Source organism: Callospermophilus lateralis, chromosome 8 (genome assembly GCF_048772815.1).
Source record: "Callospermophilus lateralis isolate mCalLat2 chromosome 8, mCalLat2.hap1, whole genome shotgun sequence".
Classification (NCBI taxonomy): Eukaryota; Metazoa; Chordata; class Mammalia; order Rodentia; family Sciuridae; genus Callospermophilus; species Callospermophilus lateralis.
This window is the reverse complement of record NC_135312.1, coordinates 61,303,754-61,319,926: the sequence shown is the minus strand read 5'-3', so window position 1 is coordinate 61,319,926 and position 16,173 is coordinate 61,303,754. Positions and strand designations below refer to the sequence as shown.

Genomic DNA, 16,173 nt, shown 5'->3' with positions numbered 1-16,173 from the left:
CTGAGATTTTTAAAAAATTATTCTTTTAAATTATTTATCAGGCATTTCAACCACTTTGATATCTTTGGAATCTGGTACTAGGTAGTTCTGTATTTTAGGAGGTATTGTATTAATTGCTCTTTTTACTTCATTTTTTCTTGTGTTCCTATGTCAAGGTTTATGCATGTGGTAGAATGGATGTCTCTACCACTGTTATGGGATGGCTTTCTTAGTGCCTTTCTCTCAAAGATGTTTCGTGGGGTATTGGTTTGTTTGCAATATTGAGTTTACTTCACGTAACTTCCCTGTACCTTTTTAGGTGGTGATTAGTGAGTTTGGGCACAGTGCATCCTACCTGAGAACCAGAGACCCACTGTCTATGTGGATCATGTGAGAGTGGGGCCCCTTTATCAGTTCAGGCAGATGTGGTGTAGACAGCAGAGTGTGTGGAGTTAATCCTTCTCAGGAGATTAACTTACTGATTGGGTTAAGACTCACAATTCAATCACTTCTCTTCTGAACCTTCTTGCATTGTCTCACATGTGAGATTTTGAGGGAGATCACATCTAAACCATAACAGGGCTTGAGGTACTTGTCCTCTGACTAGACACTGGTGTGGGCCTAGGTGCTTCACAGGCAGAGGTGGGGTCAGGAACCATAGCATTGTGAGGCTCACACCCAATCTTGTCAGCAATGTGTGATCAAGAAGAGGTGCAGGGGTGACTGACAAGACTTTCACAGGTGGGGTGGCAGCAGGTATTGTGTTTTTTCCCTCTACTGTTACTGGGGGTGTACTTTCCCAGGAAATGTTGCATAGCTGCATATTGAGATAAGTGATTGTGAAAGAGCATTAAAAAGCAATAGGAAAAAGAAAAACCCCCAAAACAAAACCCTCAGAATCCTTAAATTAAGAGACCTTGGATAGCAGCATAGCAAGAGAAACAAAATATCCCAGTCCCTGCCCCTACCCTATCCTAACACCTGGGGGAGAAGGAGTCTTCCCTCCATGGGAATAAAGATAAAGAGTCCCATCCAGAAAACTATCATCATGGAGTCTGGTAATCCTAGTTTCACAATCCTTCCAGACTTCTAATCTAACTGCATAGAGGCCTGACTTTGGAAAGGAATTTACTTATCTCCTGGAGAACCCCCCCAGGGTGCTGTAGCCAGGAGCCATCTTTAGAAAGGACTTATTGTCTGAATTTGAACTGCTCCAGCAGTCAGAAATCTCTTCATTTACTATCTCTGGGACCCCACAGACATTCCCTTGCACCAATTTAGCAAGTAGCGGCCTCAGTAGAGTGACTCCAGTACAAATCCTTGGAGAGCACTGCACTATAGGGAACGGGTGTTGTGGCACACAGAGCAACAGGGTGCAGCGCCCTGCTCTTGAGAACCAAGGGAGGCCTGTCACTCAGACATAGGATGTGGGCATGCTGTTTCACAAGGCTGCCAGAACTGAAGGGAGTTACCAACCTAGTTCCTGCCACCCTTCTCCTGGCACTGCCCATGGGCACCTGTCACTAACAAGGCAGAGAAAGAACTCTGTGATTCTAATGCGCCCTGATCACAGAGAGGGGCTAGGAAGGTCTCCAACAATGATATGGCTCTGGTTGTCACCCTGCCTTAGGGCTCCTTCCTTGTGGAGGACCAAGTACATGTTGGATGCTTCTATCCAGTCATCTTGCCCCTTTGGAAGTACTCTAAAGCAAAAAGAACATCTTTGGGTGGGCGGCTGCCTGATCCTGCTGTGCATCCCTAGGATCTTTTTTTTTTTTTTTTTTTTTAAGAGAATTTTATTTTTTAGTTATAAAAAACCGGCGGACACAACATCTTTGTTTGTATGTGGTGAGGATCGAACCCGGGCCGCACGCATGCCAGGCGAGCGCACTACAGCTTGAGCCACATCCCCAGCCCCAATCCCTAGGATCTTATGGCAGGAATTTGGCTGTGTTTTCTTGCCTCAGAGAACAAACTCATCTATTATGGGCCTGGCCTGGGTTGCTGCCTTTGAAAACAAGGAAAGGTTGGTAGATAACAGCATGGAATTTCCAGAGAAGTATTATTTTAAAATTTCATAAAGAATGAGTAAACCACATGGACTTGTCAAGGGAAATTGAACTAGTCTGAGTTTAAGGGAAAGTATAAGATGATATGTGCCCAACCTGTAATTAACATCAAGGAGGCCAAGTGGCAGAAGGTCTTATATGAACATCAGCCCTTCCCTGATGTGGACCAGAAGTACCTGGAAGAGCTCCGGAAAAAAACATCTATGTCTGAAAATACCAATATTGAGCTGTGGTATTTGAGTCCAGTCTAGTGATACAACAGCTATGCAGTGTCTGTGTTTTTGTGGTCATTTGGTGATATACGGATGAGGATCTATTCCTCTCTCCCGATCCCCAGCTCTTTGGAACTGGCCTAGCATATTCACTAATGGATTAAGTTTTGTTTGATCTCCCTGATGGAGGTGAAGGGCAGAAGAGGAGCAAGAAGATGCCGTGGGCTGACCTGAAGAGTGTCTTGGTTTTCAGCATTTTCACTTAACAGTTTCTCACCAGTGCTGAATACTCTGACAGAGTCCGTTAGCACTGACAACATCTGTATCATGTCAGTCTTCATGCTATTGGGCCACCTCATCTTCTTTGACTATGGGGCCAATGCTGCTATTGTATCCAGCACACTGTCCTTGAACATGGCCATCTTTGCTTCTGTCTGCCTGGCCTCACATCTTCCCCAGTTCCTGTATGCCTTCATCATGGTGACATTTGCCATCCAGGGCTTTGCACTGTGGCCCATGTTACAGAAGAAATGAAAGGCCTGTACTCCCTGCAACTAGGTGGGGGTCACACTGCTTTTTGCATTTTCAGCCTTGGGACACCTGCTGTCCTTTAGAGTGGTGGGAGTCATACTCTTTGCTCTTGTGTTGGTTTCCACCTTGTGTCTCTGCCCTTTCTAGCTTTTTAAAGAAAGCATTCATGGGCCTTGGGATGAAGCTGAAATCAAAGAAGACTTATGCAGGTTCCTCAGCTAAGTTAGGGACCACCCCATTACCTTATTAACACAAACTGATAGACTCGCATCCTAATGAGCATAAAGTCAGAAGACAGAGCCCATTCTGGAAGCAGCAGGCTGATGTGGATGAGAGAACAGAGATAAGAACAATAACAAAGACTTGGGTGGTGAAGGTGTTCACCCTTTCTGCTATTTTATGATGAAAAAGCTTTCTGGTGCCCTCATGAGTTACTGCCTCTCATCTGTTGACTGATGACTCTCATCTCTTTGACTAGGGGGCCAGTGCAGCCATTCTATCCCACACCCTGTCCTTGAACTTGACCATCTTTGCCAGATAAAGTGATGTGGTCTCTATTAAAAAAGTAACAATACATCATATCCTCACATCCAAAAAAAAAAAAAAAAAAACAGAAGAAGAAGAACATCTTTTTCTTGGGGGTAATAGTTCCTCAATGCATGCCACATAGTTCACATTCCAAGGAAGCATTTCCTGGCTTACAGGATGTCTGATATCCTCTCTATGGATCTCCCAGCAACTGCAGGTCAAAGGATGTCAGATGCTTCAGCACAAACACGTGGACTTCCTGAGCACAGATTAAAGACCCTGAAGAAGGATCCCAAGATAGTCTGACAATACTCTTTTCCTCAAAAAAGTAATTTTGAGAACCAGATGACATAACTTACGTAAAAGCCCAAAACACAGAGCCCCAGAGAGAGGAAAGTCTGAAGAAATGTCCAATATGAAAATGCTGCAAAAATTCAAGGCACAGGTAAAGAGAAAGGAAAATCTTATTTTTTTGAGGCAAGTCATGCACAGGAGGTGATTAATTTGCATATAGTGCTCACAGATGTTTTAGAGACATGCATGTATACATCTGGCATCAATAAATCAGCGAGGTGAGGAAGAAAGGAGGACAGAGAAGGAAAGGCCCACCCCCCAAAAAAATACCAAAAACTTTTTCCTAAATCTTTAGGATACAAAACATTAAATGCAGACACATTCACCAAAGCCATCCACTGCATATACTATGGACAGAGTAGCTCATAAATTTTAGCAAGGAGATGAATACAAATATTTTGTAATTTTTCTTCAGAAATTTATTTCAGACTCTCACATACAGTTTTTACTTTTCCCTGTTAAATGTCTTCTTGAGCCACAACAAGAAGATTTAAAACACTGTATTTTTCTTATTTCCCTATGGAGCTAGTTTTTAGTTTAAATTTCAGCATATAGTGATATATGAAGAATGTCAATGCACTTTATCTACTACAAGATCTCTTATAAGAAAAATTACTAGTTAAAAGGGATGATACATATCTTAAGTCTGCATCAGGGAAAGAGAAATTATGTGTTTGATCTCAGGAGTTTGGTATTGTGTTGTGATACCTTTTAACTCAAATGCAGTTTAAAATTCTACATATATTTTTGACTGTTTTGACTGTCAATTGAAGGTAGAAAACCATTTTGATAGACATGTCAATGAAATGATGAATGGGGAAGATATCAACTTGGTTAGCTTTTTTGTTTTTTTGACTGCCACATGATTCTTTTTGTACTGTATTATGATTGAACAAAAAAGGCATTAATTCAAAGACCAGAAATTCAGTGAGTTTTAGACTAATCACCTCAAGGTGTACTGGATTTATCTGCAATATCCTTTACATATTGATGCTTATGCTTACTTGGCTCCCTTGGTTTGTATTCAGTATTTGTGCCACAGAAGGGAAATCATTAATGAATGACTTTAAAATGCAAATTTGTCAAGGTCAGAATTTCAAAAACAGAAGCTTGTTGATTGAACTTGCACTGCATTTTATTTCTCTTTAACAGTTTGTTAGATTATTAATCAAAATGTTGACTGTAATTTTTTATGAATTATAAAAGTCATCTTTCAGTCTTTGTCTAATTGAGCTTAATGTGAGAGAAAAATCTTTTGGGCAGAGAGGAAATGGAAATATCATCAGTAGAAACAATATGGATACATTATTCTATGGAACCAAGGTGTTCCAAAGAACTTGGTTGTAAGTAGAATGTTTGTAAAATAAATTAAGCTTCCCCAATATCTCTTTTTATGAAAAAGGGCCTATCCTTCTTATGGAGAACACCTTTTGAGGTCTCTTTCTAGCTCACCATGTTTAGGAAATGTCCTTTTACCTCCTTGAGCCCTGTCTGCCATATTGTGATGATATAGCATGTGGTCAAGCCTCTGCTGCCATCACTATAAAATCTTCCCTGAAATTTTTATTTGAGACATTAGCTTTAAATTTGGAGTCTAGACCCATTTGTAAGTGCCACTGTGTTTTTGTCCTTAGTTTTCATGGGACACTTTATGGCTTACTAGTATGTTTCCTTGTGCCCTTACTTTGTTCACATTGGTATCTATTACTGAAATCAAATTTATTTTTAGTTTGGGGGTGAACCTTATGAATTGAGTTGGAAAGGTTGGCTCACTATTTACTGCCAAGACCTTATGAGACACCATTCCAACAGTGAAATTTCCCATGTGCTGTTTCCTCTCAGCCTTCCCACGCGCAACTCATGCACAACTTCCCCATCTTTGGCTTTTTTCCAGACAGAGCTTACACGAGACTGTACGTTTCTCTCCCAGGCATAGAAATATCCTTGCCTCACCACTCTTAAAAGTTCTTCCAATTTTACTTTGAAATTTATAGTTTTGAGACAATGTGGGCTTTCATATTTCATTGAACACAAATAAAAATAAACTACTAAATTTTATGTTTCAAATATAGTTTTAAGAATTCTCAGCTCCTTCTTGTCTTTCTTCTCTAATTTGTCTTGTGAGGTCGATCTGACTATCCCTGTTTTTTTTTTTTTTTTTTTTTTTAAATGGCTCTGGTCTAACCTTTCTGATGTTGAAAATTTGCTATTGTCTTTATTTTGACTACACAAAAAAATGTTCATATAATTAACGGTTTTTATCAAAGCAAAATTTGGTAAACTTTTTATTATTATTAAAGGCCAAATAGTAAATATTTTAGGCCTGTAAGCCATATGGTCTCTACCTCAACTATTCAACATTGCTAATATAGCAAAAAAGTAGTCACAATATATAAGAAAATGGGTATGACTGGGTTCAATAAAACTTTATTGACAAAAACAGATAATAGGCAGGATTGACTGAATGCCTCCTACAAGATCTGGCTTAGACCATATTTGTAATCTTACTTTCTTTTCCATCTCTTTATATACACCCAGAGCTCCAATAAAAGTAAATGCCCACCCCACCCCTGCCCATTTCCCATAGATACTCTACATTCACTTCTCTATGTTTCCACTCTTTTGAATGAGGGCTGGGGTAGGGTTTAGGGTGATTGCTGTTTTCTTTCTCAAGCAAATTCTATAAAAGCTACCTTTATATCAACTTTATTGTAATTTGTTGTCATATGGCTTGTTAAGAGAATATACTGGACACAGTATAAGATGAATGGTTGAAACAATTTTAGTTCAGAGTGGTGGTGCGTGCTAAGAGTTCCAAGTACTCAGAAAGCTGAGACCAGAGGATCACTTCAGGGCAGGACTTCAAGGTCATCCTGGGTAAGTAGTGAAGCCCTGAGCCCTTAGCTCAATAAGTATAATATCCAACAAGGATATCAATTTTAATAGATCTTATATATTCCAAAAAGCACAGATCTTTGTTTTGCAGAGAGTAGGCATTAAATAATTATTTGATTAATACATTTATGTACATGGATTTCTTCAAATTCTCCCTTTATTTGATGAAGAAGTGTTAACTCTGTATGAAGATCAGTGTTAAAAGCAAACTTCTGAAATACTAATCTTTAAAAAATATTATCACTTGTGGTCCAGTATTATTGAATTCACTTTGATATTTTTGCTAGCCAAGTTTGCTACATATGCAACCCATTGGCCATTTGGGGATTGACAACTTTCCTACCACTCCTTACAAAGAACTTCCCAAGAAAACTGGGATAGATAATCTATGTGCCATATGTGCTGTTAAGATAAAGTTGGATATGCACTAATCAAGTGGTTTCCATGAGAAACACAAGGCCTCCAAAATATGAAAAAAAAATCTTTTTAATTGTAGTACTTATGGTAGTCACTCCAAAGAGCAAAATTACATTTCGATTTTTTTTATCTTAAAAAAGTAGTTAAATATCCAAAGCTGAAATATCTTGGAGCAGAAACACTGTGACTGTTAAAAATGTTATATAAACAAGTAAATTTTTTTTCTCTTTTATGTTGCCTATAAAGTCTTTAAATTAGTGCTTATCCTGAAAGAGATATATATTTTTTCCTCTCTATGCAAATGGTGGGGACAGTTACAAGGTACCCCTTAACCATGGTACATTGTAGGCAAGGGAACAGGAGAGCTCAGCTTGAATTCCTTTAGCTGAGTGCATTGATTGAACGCATTTTCTTTCAAGTACCATCGTCAGGATTATCCAGTCTTTTTTGTTACTTTCTTTTGAGGAAGGTATTGGATAAGGAGAAATTAAGATTGAACACTCTTAATTTTTTTTTCTTTTGGTACTAGGGACTAAACCTAGAGTGCTATTCTACTGACCTACATCCCTAGCTTCTATTTATTTATTTATTTATTTTGAGATAGGGCCTCACTATATTACTGAGGCTGACCTTGAACTTGCAATTTTTCTGCCTCAGTCTCCTGAATTGCTGGGATAACAGGTGCACACCGCTGTGCCTGGCCTAAAAATGTTAATTTTTAATTTTAATCTCAAAGATCAGCTGGTTTGAAATTGGAAATGTGTTTCTGAAAAAGACAATGTATATAGAAGCACCTTAAAACTATAAATGGTTATCAAATTTGTTTCTATTATTATTTTGCAAGTACCATATCATTATCATAACATAAATAAATATTACTATTATAATTTAAATTCTTCTAAGTTATTCTGTATTGTAATCTATTAGAAGTAGAAAGAAATATGGAATTTGTTTAATCAGGGAGTAGCAGATTGAAAGATTATTTATGTCCTTGGTCATTTTAAGCATTCCTTAACTTGCTTTGTCTTCCTTGTGAGCTGCTTCTATCTATATCTATCAATCTCATTCTTTGACTTTTGTTAAGTAAAATCCCTGCTTTTGTGTTTTGTGTTTAGGTAGTTTAAGAGATTTTTACTCATGTGGTAAACTTCTCTATGCAGCATGTTGGATCACCTCCTCTACCTATTCCTCCTCCTCAAATCTAACTTTTTTTTTTCTTTTTTGACACTATATACCTTTACTTTATTTATCTTTAATGTTGTGCTGGGGATCGAACCCAGTACCTCCCACGTGCTAGGCCAGCTCAAATCTAACTTTGTTTTTTCTTCCATGGAATAGTATCAAATGAAAGCAATGGATAATTGAAAAATTCACAATTTGTTATCTTTTTATTTATCATATTTTTATCATAATTAAAAATGACAGACAAACTGACTAAAGTTTCATAAGATTATGTTAATGTTTTTGAAACCACAATCTACTGTCATTACATTCAATAAAAATAATATACTAAGAGGAATAAATATCTCACAGGCTTTTGTGCATTGCTGAAGAAAAGCTCCCCAAATTGTACTCCAACATTAGCTGCAAGGGAGCTGCCCACTGTCCTGAGCACTGCCTGTGTTATGACCTGAACCAGCAAGAACCACACCATGTCCTCCCTCTCTCCTCATGTGTTATGATTTGGGTATGTGGTGTCCCCACAAAGCTCGGTATAAAACAAAGCAATAAAATTTAGAGGTGAAACAATTAGATTATGGGAGCCTTAACCCAATTGGTGCATTAGTCCACTTGAATGCATTGAATGGGAGATAACTGTAGGCAAGTAGGGTAATGGCTGGATGAGGTGAGGCACTGAGGTTATGCCTTTGGGGTTTATAATTTGTTCCTGGTGAGCAGAGCTTTCTCTGCTTTCTGGTGCCATATCCTGAGCTGTTTTTTTTTCCTTTGCCACCCTTCCACCATGTTGTTCTGCTTCACCTAAGAGCCAGAGCAACAAATTCAGCCACCTGTGGACTGAGACCTCTGAAACTGTAGGCCCCGAATAAACTTTTTCTTCTCTAAAGTTGTTCTTGTCAGGTCTTTTGGTCACAATGACAAGAAAGCTAACTAAAACATCTTGTGACCCAGTTCTTTTTTTTTTTTTTTTTTTTTTGTAACCCAGTTCTGAGTCAAAGTCTCACATAAGTGTATATGGGTGGACCCTGAACCAGGAGAAAACTTGCCTGTACAGGAGCCCAGGAAATGTCTTATTTTTTTTCAGCTTTTTCTGGTGGGTGGAGAGATGTGTTCCAATGGAAATGTGTGAGTAGTGAATGAGTTCATTCTTGGTATCCACAGTTTCTGATTTCTTTTTTTCTAGTACCCGGCCTCCCTTCACTGATAAGCAATAAAATGACTAGAATTTGAAAAATGAGTTGTGAATCAAGCCATGTCAGGCTGCACTGAGGACCTATGAGAAGAATAAGATCTGTTGAGATATAAAGGAGAGAACTGAAGCAGTTAGGTAAGGTTTCATAAATAATCTTGATCTCCTATGCCGGTGTCCCTCACTTTCATGACCTTGTTCTGAAGCTCCCCTGAGCCTCTTCTAGTTCAGATACCCCACTCTGAGCTGTGTCCCTTGTCCAGAATTCCTCTTCAAATGCCTAGGCTCTTATACGTTTCATTTTGTTGCCCTCACTCTGCTTTCTTCCCTCATGCTCTGACATTGAGGTAAGTTGCTGTCCTCAAGTTTGCGTGAGTCTTGCTTGGGCTCCAAGCACTCCACAATGAGCTTTCCCCGACGGAAGCACTCCTCATCTTGCTTAGGTTCACAAACTTCAGTGTCTCCCCATTACCACCTTTCAAGGTAACCTTCTCAGCTCGTTTGTTTTTTGACTCTTCATTTTGGCCCACCACCTTGCCATGCGGACATCTTCCTTACCCTTCTCAGGTTCCAGTATCCCATCCCAGGTTATCTCTCCCTACACCATGGGGACAGTTTCTTCACTGTGCTCATCCTCTGATACCCTGCTCTGCGCAAATATAGCTTCTCTCTACCCTGATAGCCATTTGGTTGGCCCTACCTAGTGGTTTTTGACCTGAATTGTTCAGAAGGGAATTGAAAGGAAGAAAAAGAGGAGATCACACTTGATACCTGGAACATGGTGTTAGGGAAATTGGATTACAAAATGAGGTAAGATTCAAAGGTGTAAATTGTGCATTTGAGGGGAACAGTGATTATCATGGTTTCTGGATCATAGAGTACTTGAGAGGACTAGACTTGTTAAAGGTGAGGTTATAGAGTTATGGTGCCATTGTTGAGGTCCTTAAATTGTTAGGAAATGATTTTGCATTGGCAATAACTAGATGTGTGAACATGTGATCAGTTTGCACTTCAAAAAATTCACATTGAAGTATGTAGGAGATATGGGGAGACAAAACACTATTAAACTAATTGCATTGAAAAGTAGAAAATAACTTGATTCAGGGCTACAATAGAAGGTATGAGAGAAGGGATACCACTGCATGACTTTATCATTTCAGAATGCCAAGCCAAGCTTGAGCTGTCTTGTGAAGGCCTGACCTTATATGTGAGAGAGGACTTTCATCAAGCTAACTTCCAGGTGCCTTGGATTTTGTGGGTACTCTGGATGTTGTAGTTGTAGATGCTATAGTTGCATCACATAGATTCTTCCTTCAGGATTAGGACAAAAATTTCCCCACCCCAGGACTTTCCCAATGAGTGCTCACAGCTAAGTCCCTCTTCAAAATTGCCCCTAAGTCAAAGGAAGCTGCTTATGTCCCTCATAAAGATACAGCCCACATTTAATGACTTGTCAATGAGGGGACACAAAATCCCAGTCCTCTTGCCTCACTCAATTTAGGACAACTATGAGAGAACATCCCAGCTTCAGATGTCCTCACCTTGAGGTTGGCTGAAGTCTAATTTGCAATTATATCATGGTTCTGCCTTCCCCCTGACCATGCCTGTTCCCCTCATCCTTCATGGGTTTTGCTTCTGAGGGTATGGCCCAATACACCTCCTACATGCACTCTCAGTCTCGAGTTTGGTTCTGATAAACTAGATTTAAAATAAATTGGTTCTAAAGGCATGTGTTGGTAATCATTCTCTCTGAGCTTGGTTAACATTCCTTGTTGTTATACATAGAGCTGTTAATTTAAAAGGAATTGTATTTTCCAAAAGCATTTTATTCACTCTCAGAAACTAGTTCAGACATAGGGGAAATTTAGTTTTTTAATAACTATACCTGATAAAAGTTGAAATATGCTTTGTCTCCTATAGGTAGTAAAGATTTATTTTCTTCCTCTGAATCACTGTAGATATCATGAAATGAATCACTTCCTATATGATGTGACTGTGAATCACTTCCAGTGTGGCTCTCGACTTCTAGAAGACTCATGTCTAACATCACGGAGGTCATACAATATACTTGAAATGATATAGATTATGATTTTTTAAAACTCAAGGATACATTTTAAATTTCTTTATTGTTGTTATTTATTTTCAATTTTGTTGTTTATTTGGTTGGAGACAATAGAAATAAATTGATGATAGATTGGAAATGTATACTTCTTGAGAGAGTCTAACATTTGTGCTTAGAGTATTACCAGATACATAGTATGTATAAATAAACATCTGTTAAAGAAAAATCAGTTAATAAATAATTATATAAAATTGAATCCAAGTCCACAAGTAGAAGAATTTAATATATAAGATGAAGTACAAGTCCACAGGATCTCTTTAAGTAGAAGAATTTAACAACCATAGTTTACAACTAGTAATCATCAGGTGTCAGTCTCTTGCTATTCTAGCTGCATTCACCTGAGTTTAAAATGTCTTGTGGTTTATTAGGATTTTTTTTGGTAATAAAGTGATATATTCTAACATTGACTTAAAAGTGTGATTTGATACCAAGAATAATTTTCAGAGATTAAAGGCATGAATGGATTGTGAAGCAAAATACTTTAGCAGACACCCATATAATTTGATACAAAAATATTTTTGTTTTATTTATCCAAACAATTCAGTCTAAAGTTTCATTCTCTTTCTCTCTCTCTTAAAAATTTGTGTTTCTTTTCCCATTTTTGACTTAAAATTTAAGGTTAAACAGGGTCCCAAGATGCCTATCATGGTACAAAAGTCATTTTGTAACCTTACTTGGCTAGTCTCTGGCTGACACAGGGCCCCTTTCCTCTGCTTACTCATGGAAGAGAAGGGGAAGTGCTGCTGCTGCTGTCACTCCTTCAAGGCTTGGAGAAACCCCTGAGGCTGATCTGGCTTTTATCTTTACTCACTATTACTTGCAAAAAGTCTGAGCAGCAGTCTTATTTGCCAGGGACTATCCCAGGAATTGTTCCAGTTTTAGTACTAAAAGTCCCCTGTCCTTAGACACCCCACAGCCTGCAACAAATCTGGACATCTGGTTGCCCTAGTAAATAAGGGCCTTCCCACAAACATTTATTAGATGGAAGTAAATTGGTTAATCCTTGGTCTGTGCTAGGAGAGGACATGTCCTCCTTTGCTACAGATCTTACATGAACAAGTGAGTGAAATGCAAAAAGCTCTAGAACTGGCCTGAATTCATTAGTCAGGTCAAAAAAACCAAAAAAAAGGTAATATGCTTTATATGTCAGCCACCTCCTTAGCTGGATGTGTCATCAGGAAAGAACTTGGTGGACCAAGAACAGAAAATTCTAAGAAACTCTGACAGTTTGAAGAAAAAAGTTTTAAAATCAAGGTATTTTGATTTAGTTTAGGCCTAGAAGATAGATTCTTAGGCCAATTTGTAGAGTCCAGAAGACAAGGTGGCAATGAATCAAGAAGCCAAGGAAAAAGGAAGCCAATAAATATGTGTTTAAAATACTTCATCATGAGGATAGAGTACATGGTTAGTCTCACATCTTGTATTTCTTCACTGTTTAACTTGAAACCTGCTGTCACAATTTTTGGCAGACATTTTTTTCACAGATTTTATTCAGTCATATATTGATATGGCATTACTTGCTAAAGGTATATAATGTCTTGGATTCTGTTTAGATTACTACTGCAATTGAAAATGGAGACCACGCTGTAGCTTCATGAATGAGTGATCTTGTCCTCTTGCTCTGTGCACTGTCACTTCTAGAACAGCATCAGGCACATAGCAGGTACTAAAATATATTTGTTAAATGACTGGTTTCTATCCTCACAGAGATGAAAGACCTGATTGCGTATCAAGATAATGTAAAGTTAAAAACACATAGCAACAAACAGAAGAATTACTAAAAGGCAGTGTGTAAGTAGGATGTGAACTTTTTATCATAAAACATTGACTTTTAAAATAAAAACTATGAGGCAGCACCTCATATTACTGTCAATCATGCCTATGGTGCTGCAAGTTCTGAAATTAGTTTTAACCAAGGGAGGTGCAGAATGAATAAGAAGAGAAATTGCACAGAGTTCAAATTTCTTCAGGAGTTTGTGTAGGGTAAATAGCTTGCACTAAGATCAAATTATTTTATAATTAGTTAAATTTATTTTTAAGTGATCTATAAAAACATAAAAATGGTTCATAATAATGTCGATGTTTCCATATACGTATGCATTGTGTAATGCTTAAAATCAGGTTACACATGTCCATCTCCTTAAGCAATTATCATTTCCAAGATGAAATTCTCAAATCTGGAGCTTGGGGTGAATGATAGGTCAAAATATTTTGAGGTATAACTTTTCATTCCTAAAGAAGTCCGCTCCCTCCTTCTCCTCTCCCCTTCCCACCCTTTCTTGGCTAGGTGAGATGCTGCTATAAAATTAAAAAAAAAAAAAAAAAAAAAAAAGGGAAGAGGAAGTTTGCTTTCTCAAACACAGGCATGGCAGGTAGAAGTGCGTGTGTGGGAGTGGGGAGGGACTGAGTGTGGTCTGAGCAGGTCACCACCTCCCAGGGAATTGCTGGCCTTAGGTCTTCTGATCTCTCAGAGGGCTGTTCCAGCACAGCTGGGGGAAATAGGCCAGGCCTGCAGGCTCTGTGGGTATGTTTAATTTCTGGAGGACATTTGTTTTTCTCAACTCCTCTCCCCCTTTCAAAATCTAGCAAGCGTTAGTCATCTCCAGCTCGGCACGAACCCACAAGTGTGAGCGCGTAGCTCTGCGGGCTTCAGACCCGGCCCCGCCCGCCTCCGGCGCACACTGACACATTAGCCCGGAGCTGGCCCCAGCGCGCTCTGGGTCTTGGCGGGGCTTCTGTCAAGCCGCTGGCCCCAGGGCACGCTCCGCCTCCTGAGCTTAAGGGGAAGGCCTGGCCCAGCTGTGAGGGATCCAAGCCGAGCACTGGGAAGAAAGTTTTGCAGCGCGGAGGGGAGTTGGGCCGCGGGAGGAAGGAAACCAAAAGAGGAGGGTCTCCACTCCAAGTTTGTTTGGCGGTCGCTGCGATCGTGGGGCGCCTGTCCCGCAGCTCACCGTAGCGGCCAGACTTCAGCCTTCCGGGCGGATGGGACGCTCTATTCGGGTCCGAGACCCGCGCTAGAGGCTCGGTCAGGGGCCGGGGAGGAACTTGTCTTGCGAGCTGTCGCTGTGGGCCTTTATTGTCTGCAGGAACTCTCCGGAATCGGGAGGGGGAGGACTGGATCGCGCTTCCACTGGGATTCGTCAAGAGTTCCGGCGGCAGCTGTGGCTGCAGCGGAGACTCCCTTTGTCCTCTCAGGACCTCCCTCTCTCCCTCTCTCCCTCCCTCTATCAGTTGGTGGGTCCAGCTGACCCGGGCGCCGGCGCCCCAGCTGCTCGCAGCGCTCCCATCCCAGAGCCAGTCCCTGGTGACTCCAGCCTCCGTAGCTTATCTACCCTGCCGAGCCAAGCGGGCTAAGAGCAGGAGGGAGTCTAAGGCCCCCCGGCCACAGGATGGTGACCCGACGGTCTGCGGCCCGCAGCTCCGGGAGCTGGCTGTTCCCAGGGCTGTGGATTGTGGTGCTCAGCGGTCCTGGGGGGCTGCTGCACGCGCAGGAGCAGCCGTCCTGCAGAAGAGCCTTTGATCTCTACTTCGTCTTGGACAAGTGAGTGCGGAGGGAGGCCAGGGTCTCCTGGTGAGGGTGGCACAGGATCAGCGGCAGCTAGGGAGGTGGAGATGAGCAAGTGCACCCTGGGGAGGGGTGTTGGAAACCCGCGGATGGGTGCCCTGTTGCTATCTCCTTTCCAAGGCAAGCGCTTTTGGATCTATGTAGGCTGGGGAGGGATGGAGTGGTGGTGATGGGAACCCAAGGCTACTGGGACATCTGGGGAGGTGGAGTATATTCACTGCTTGCCAGTTTGGGAGCCTCTTGGGAAATGAGAGTGCGACCACCTGGGGTGGCATTCTTGTCCCAGGGACTCTCTGTCCCTTGATCATAACCCACCCAGCACACACAGGCTGTCTGAAGTTTCCTTAGTTTTATCCTGATCACATTGCTTTCATTGGAGCAAGGAAAAGCCTTAGCAGCCCAATATGGTTTGCATTTTGTGCGGAAAAAGGCTTTTGTGTTTATTGTGAAAAGCTAAGTTCTGCTCCAAACAATTAGCAGGGGGAGTCCCCCAGACTGGCTAATGTCCTTGGCTCTGGTAACCACCAAAGTTACTGGGGGAGGGTATCCTCACTTTGCTTGAAAAGGAGGGCAGCCAGGGTTGGTCTTGGTAGTACTAAATAAATGTTTGTATTTTAGTTTTATTTTTCTGATCAGTTTAATTTCTTTTTTTTTTTTTCAGGTCTGGGAGTGTGGCAAATAACTGGATTGAAATTTACAATTTTGTCCAGCAACTTACTGAGAGATTTGTGAGGTATTTTTCCCACTTTACTTTTCTTGGCAATGGAGAGGAAGTAGATCAAAATGTAGAATTTCTCCTTTACAAAACCTTTTGCAGGAAAAAAACCCTTTTTCTGAAATGTTGATTTTTAAGTGCCTCAAGGAGGTTATTGCACACATGTTATTAGGACAGCTGTTCAGTCCTGAGGGCTTATTTTATCTGGATCCCCAAAACTTGGCTCAGACTCTGGGGAAGCATCTTCAAATACTATTCCAAATGTCTTTTCCTTTTTGAATTTTCATCTGTTTTGAATTTCAGTTATGCTTTCTCATAATTTATCACATTAAAAAATTAATTTTACGCTAATAGTATCCATAATATATTTTCCATTTCACACAATTCTTACTATTGTAGAGGTCCTCATTTAAGAGAA

At 40.4% G+C, this 16,173-nt stretch overlaps 1 protein-coding gene and 1 pseudogene across 1 annotated transcript in view; both read left to right on the top strand.

Moving 5' to 3' along the window:
• The first annotated feature begins 2,128 nt into the window (after positions 1 to 2,128).
• Positions 2,129 to 3,013, top strand: LOC143405688 (phosphatidylinositol N-acetylglucosaminyltransferase subunit C-like; annotated as a pseudogene).
• Positions 3,014 to 14,222: 11,209 nt separating this feature from the next.
• Positions 14,223 to 16,173, top strand: part of Antxr2 (ANTXR cell adhesion molecule 2) — a 132,935-nt gene continuing 130,984 nt past the window's right edge. The window contains exons 1-2 of the mRNA XM_076863939.2: positions 14,223 to 15,016; positions 15,702 to 15,773. Coding sequence (XP_076720054.1) covers positions 14,865 to 15,016; positions 15,702 to 15,773 — 224 coding nt within the window. The 5' untranslated portion in view covers positions 14,223 to 14,864. The remainder of the gene's footprint in view (positions 15,017 to 15,701; positions 15,774 to 16,173) is intronic.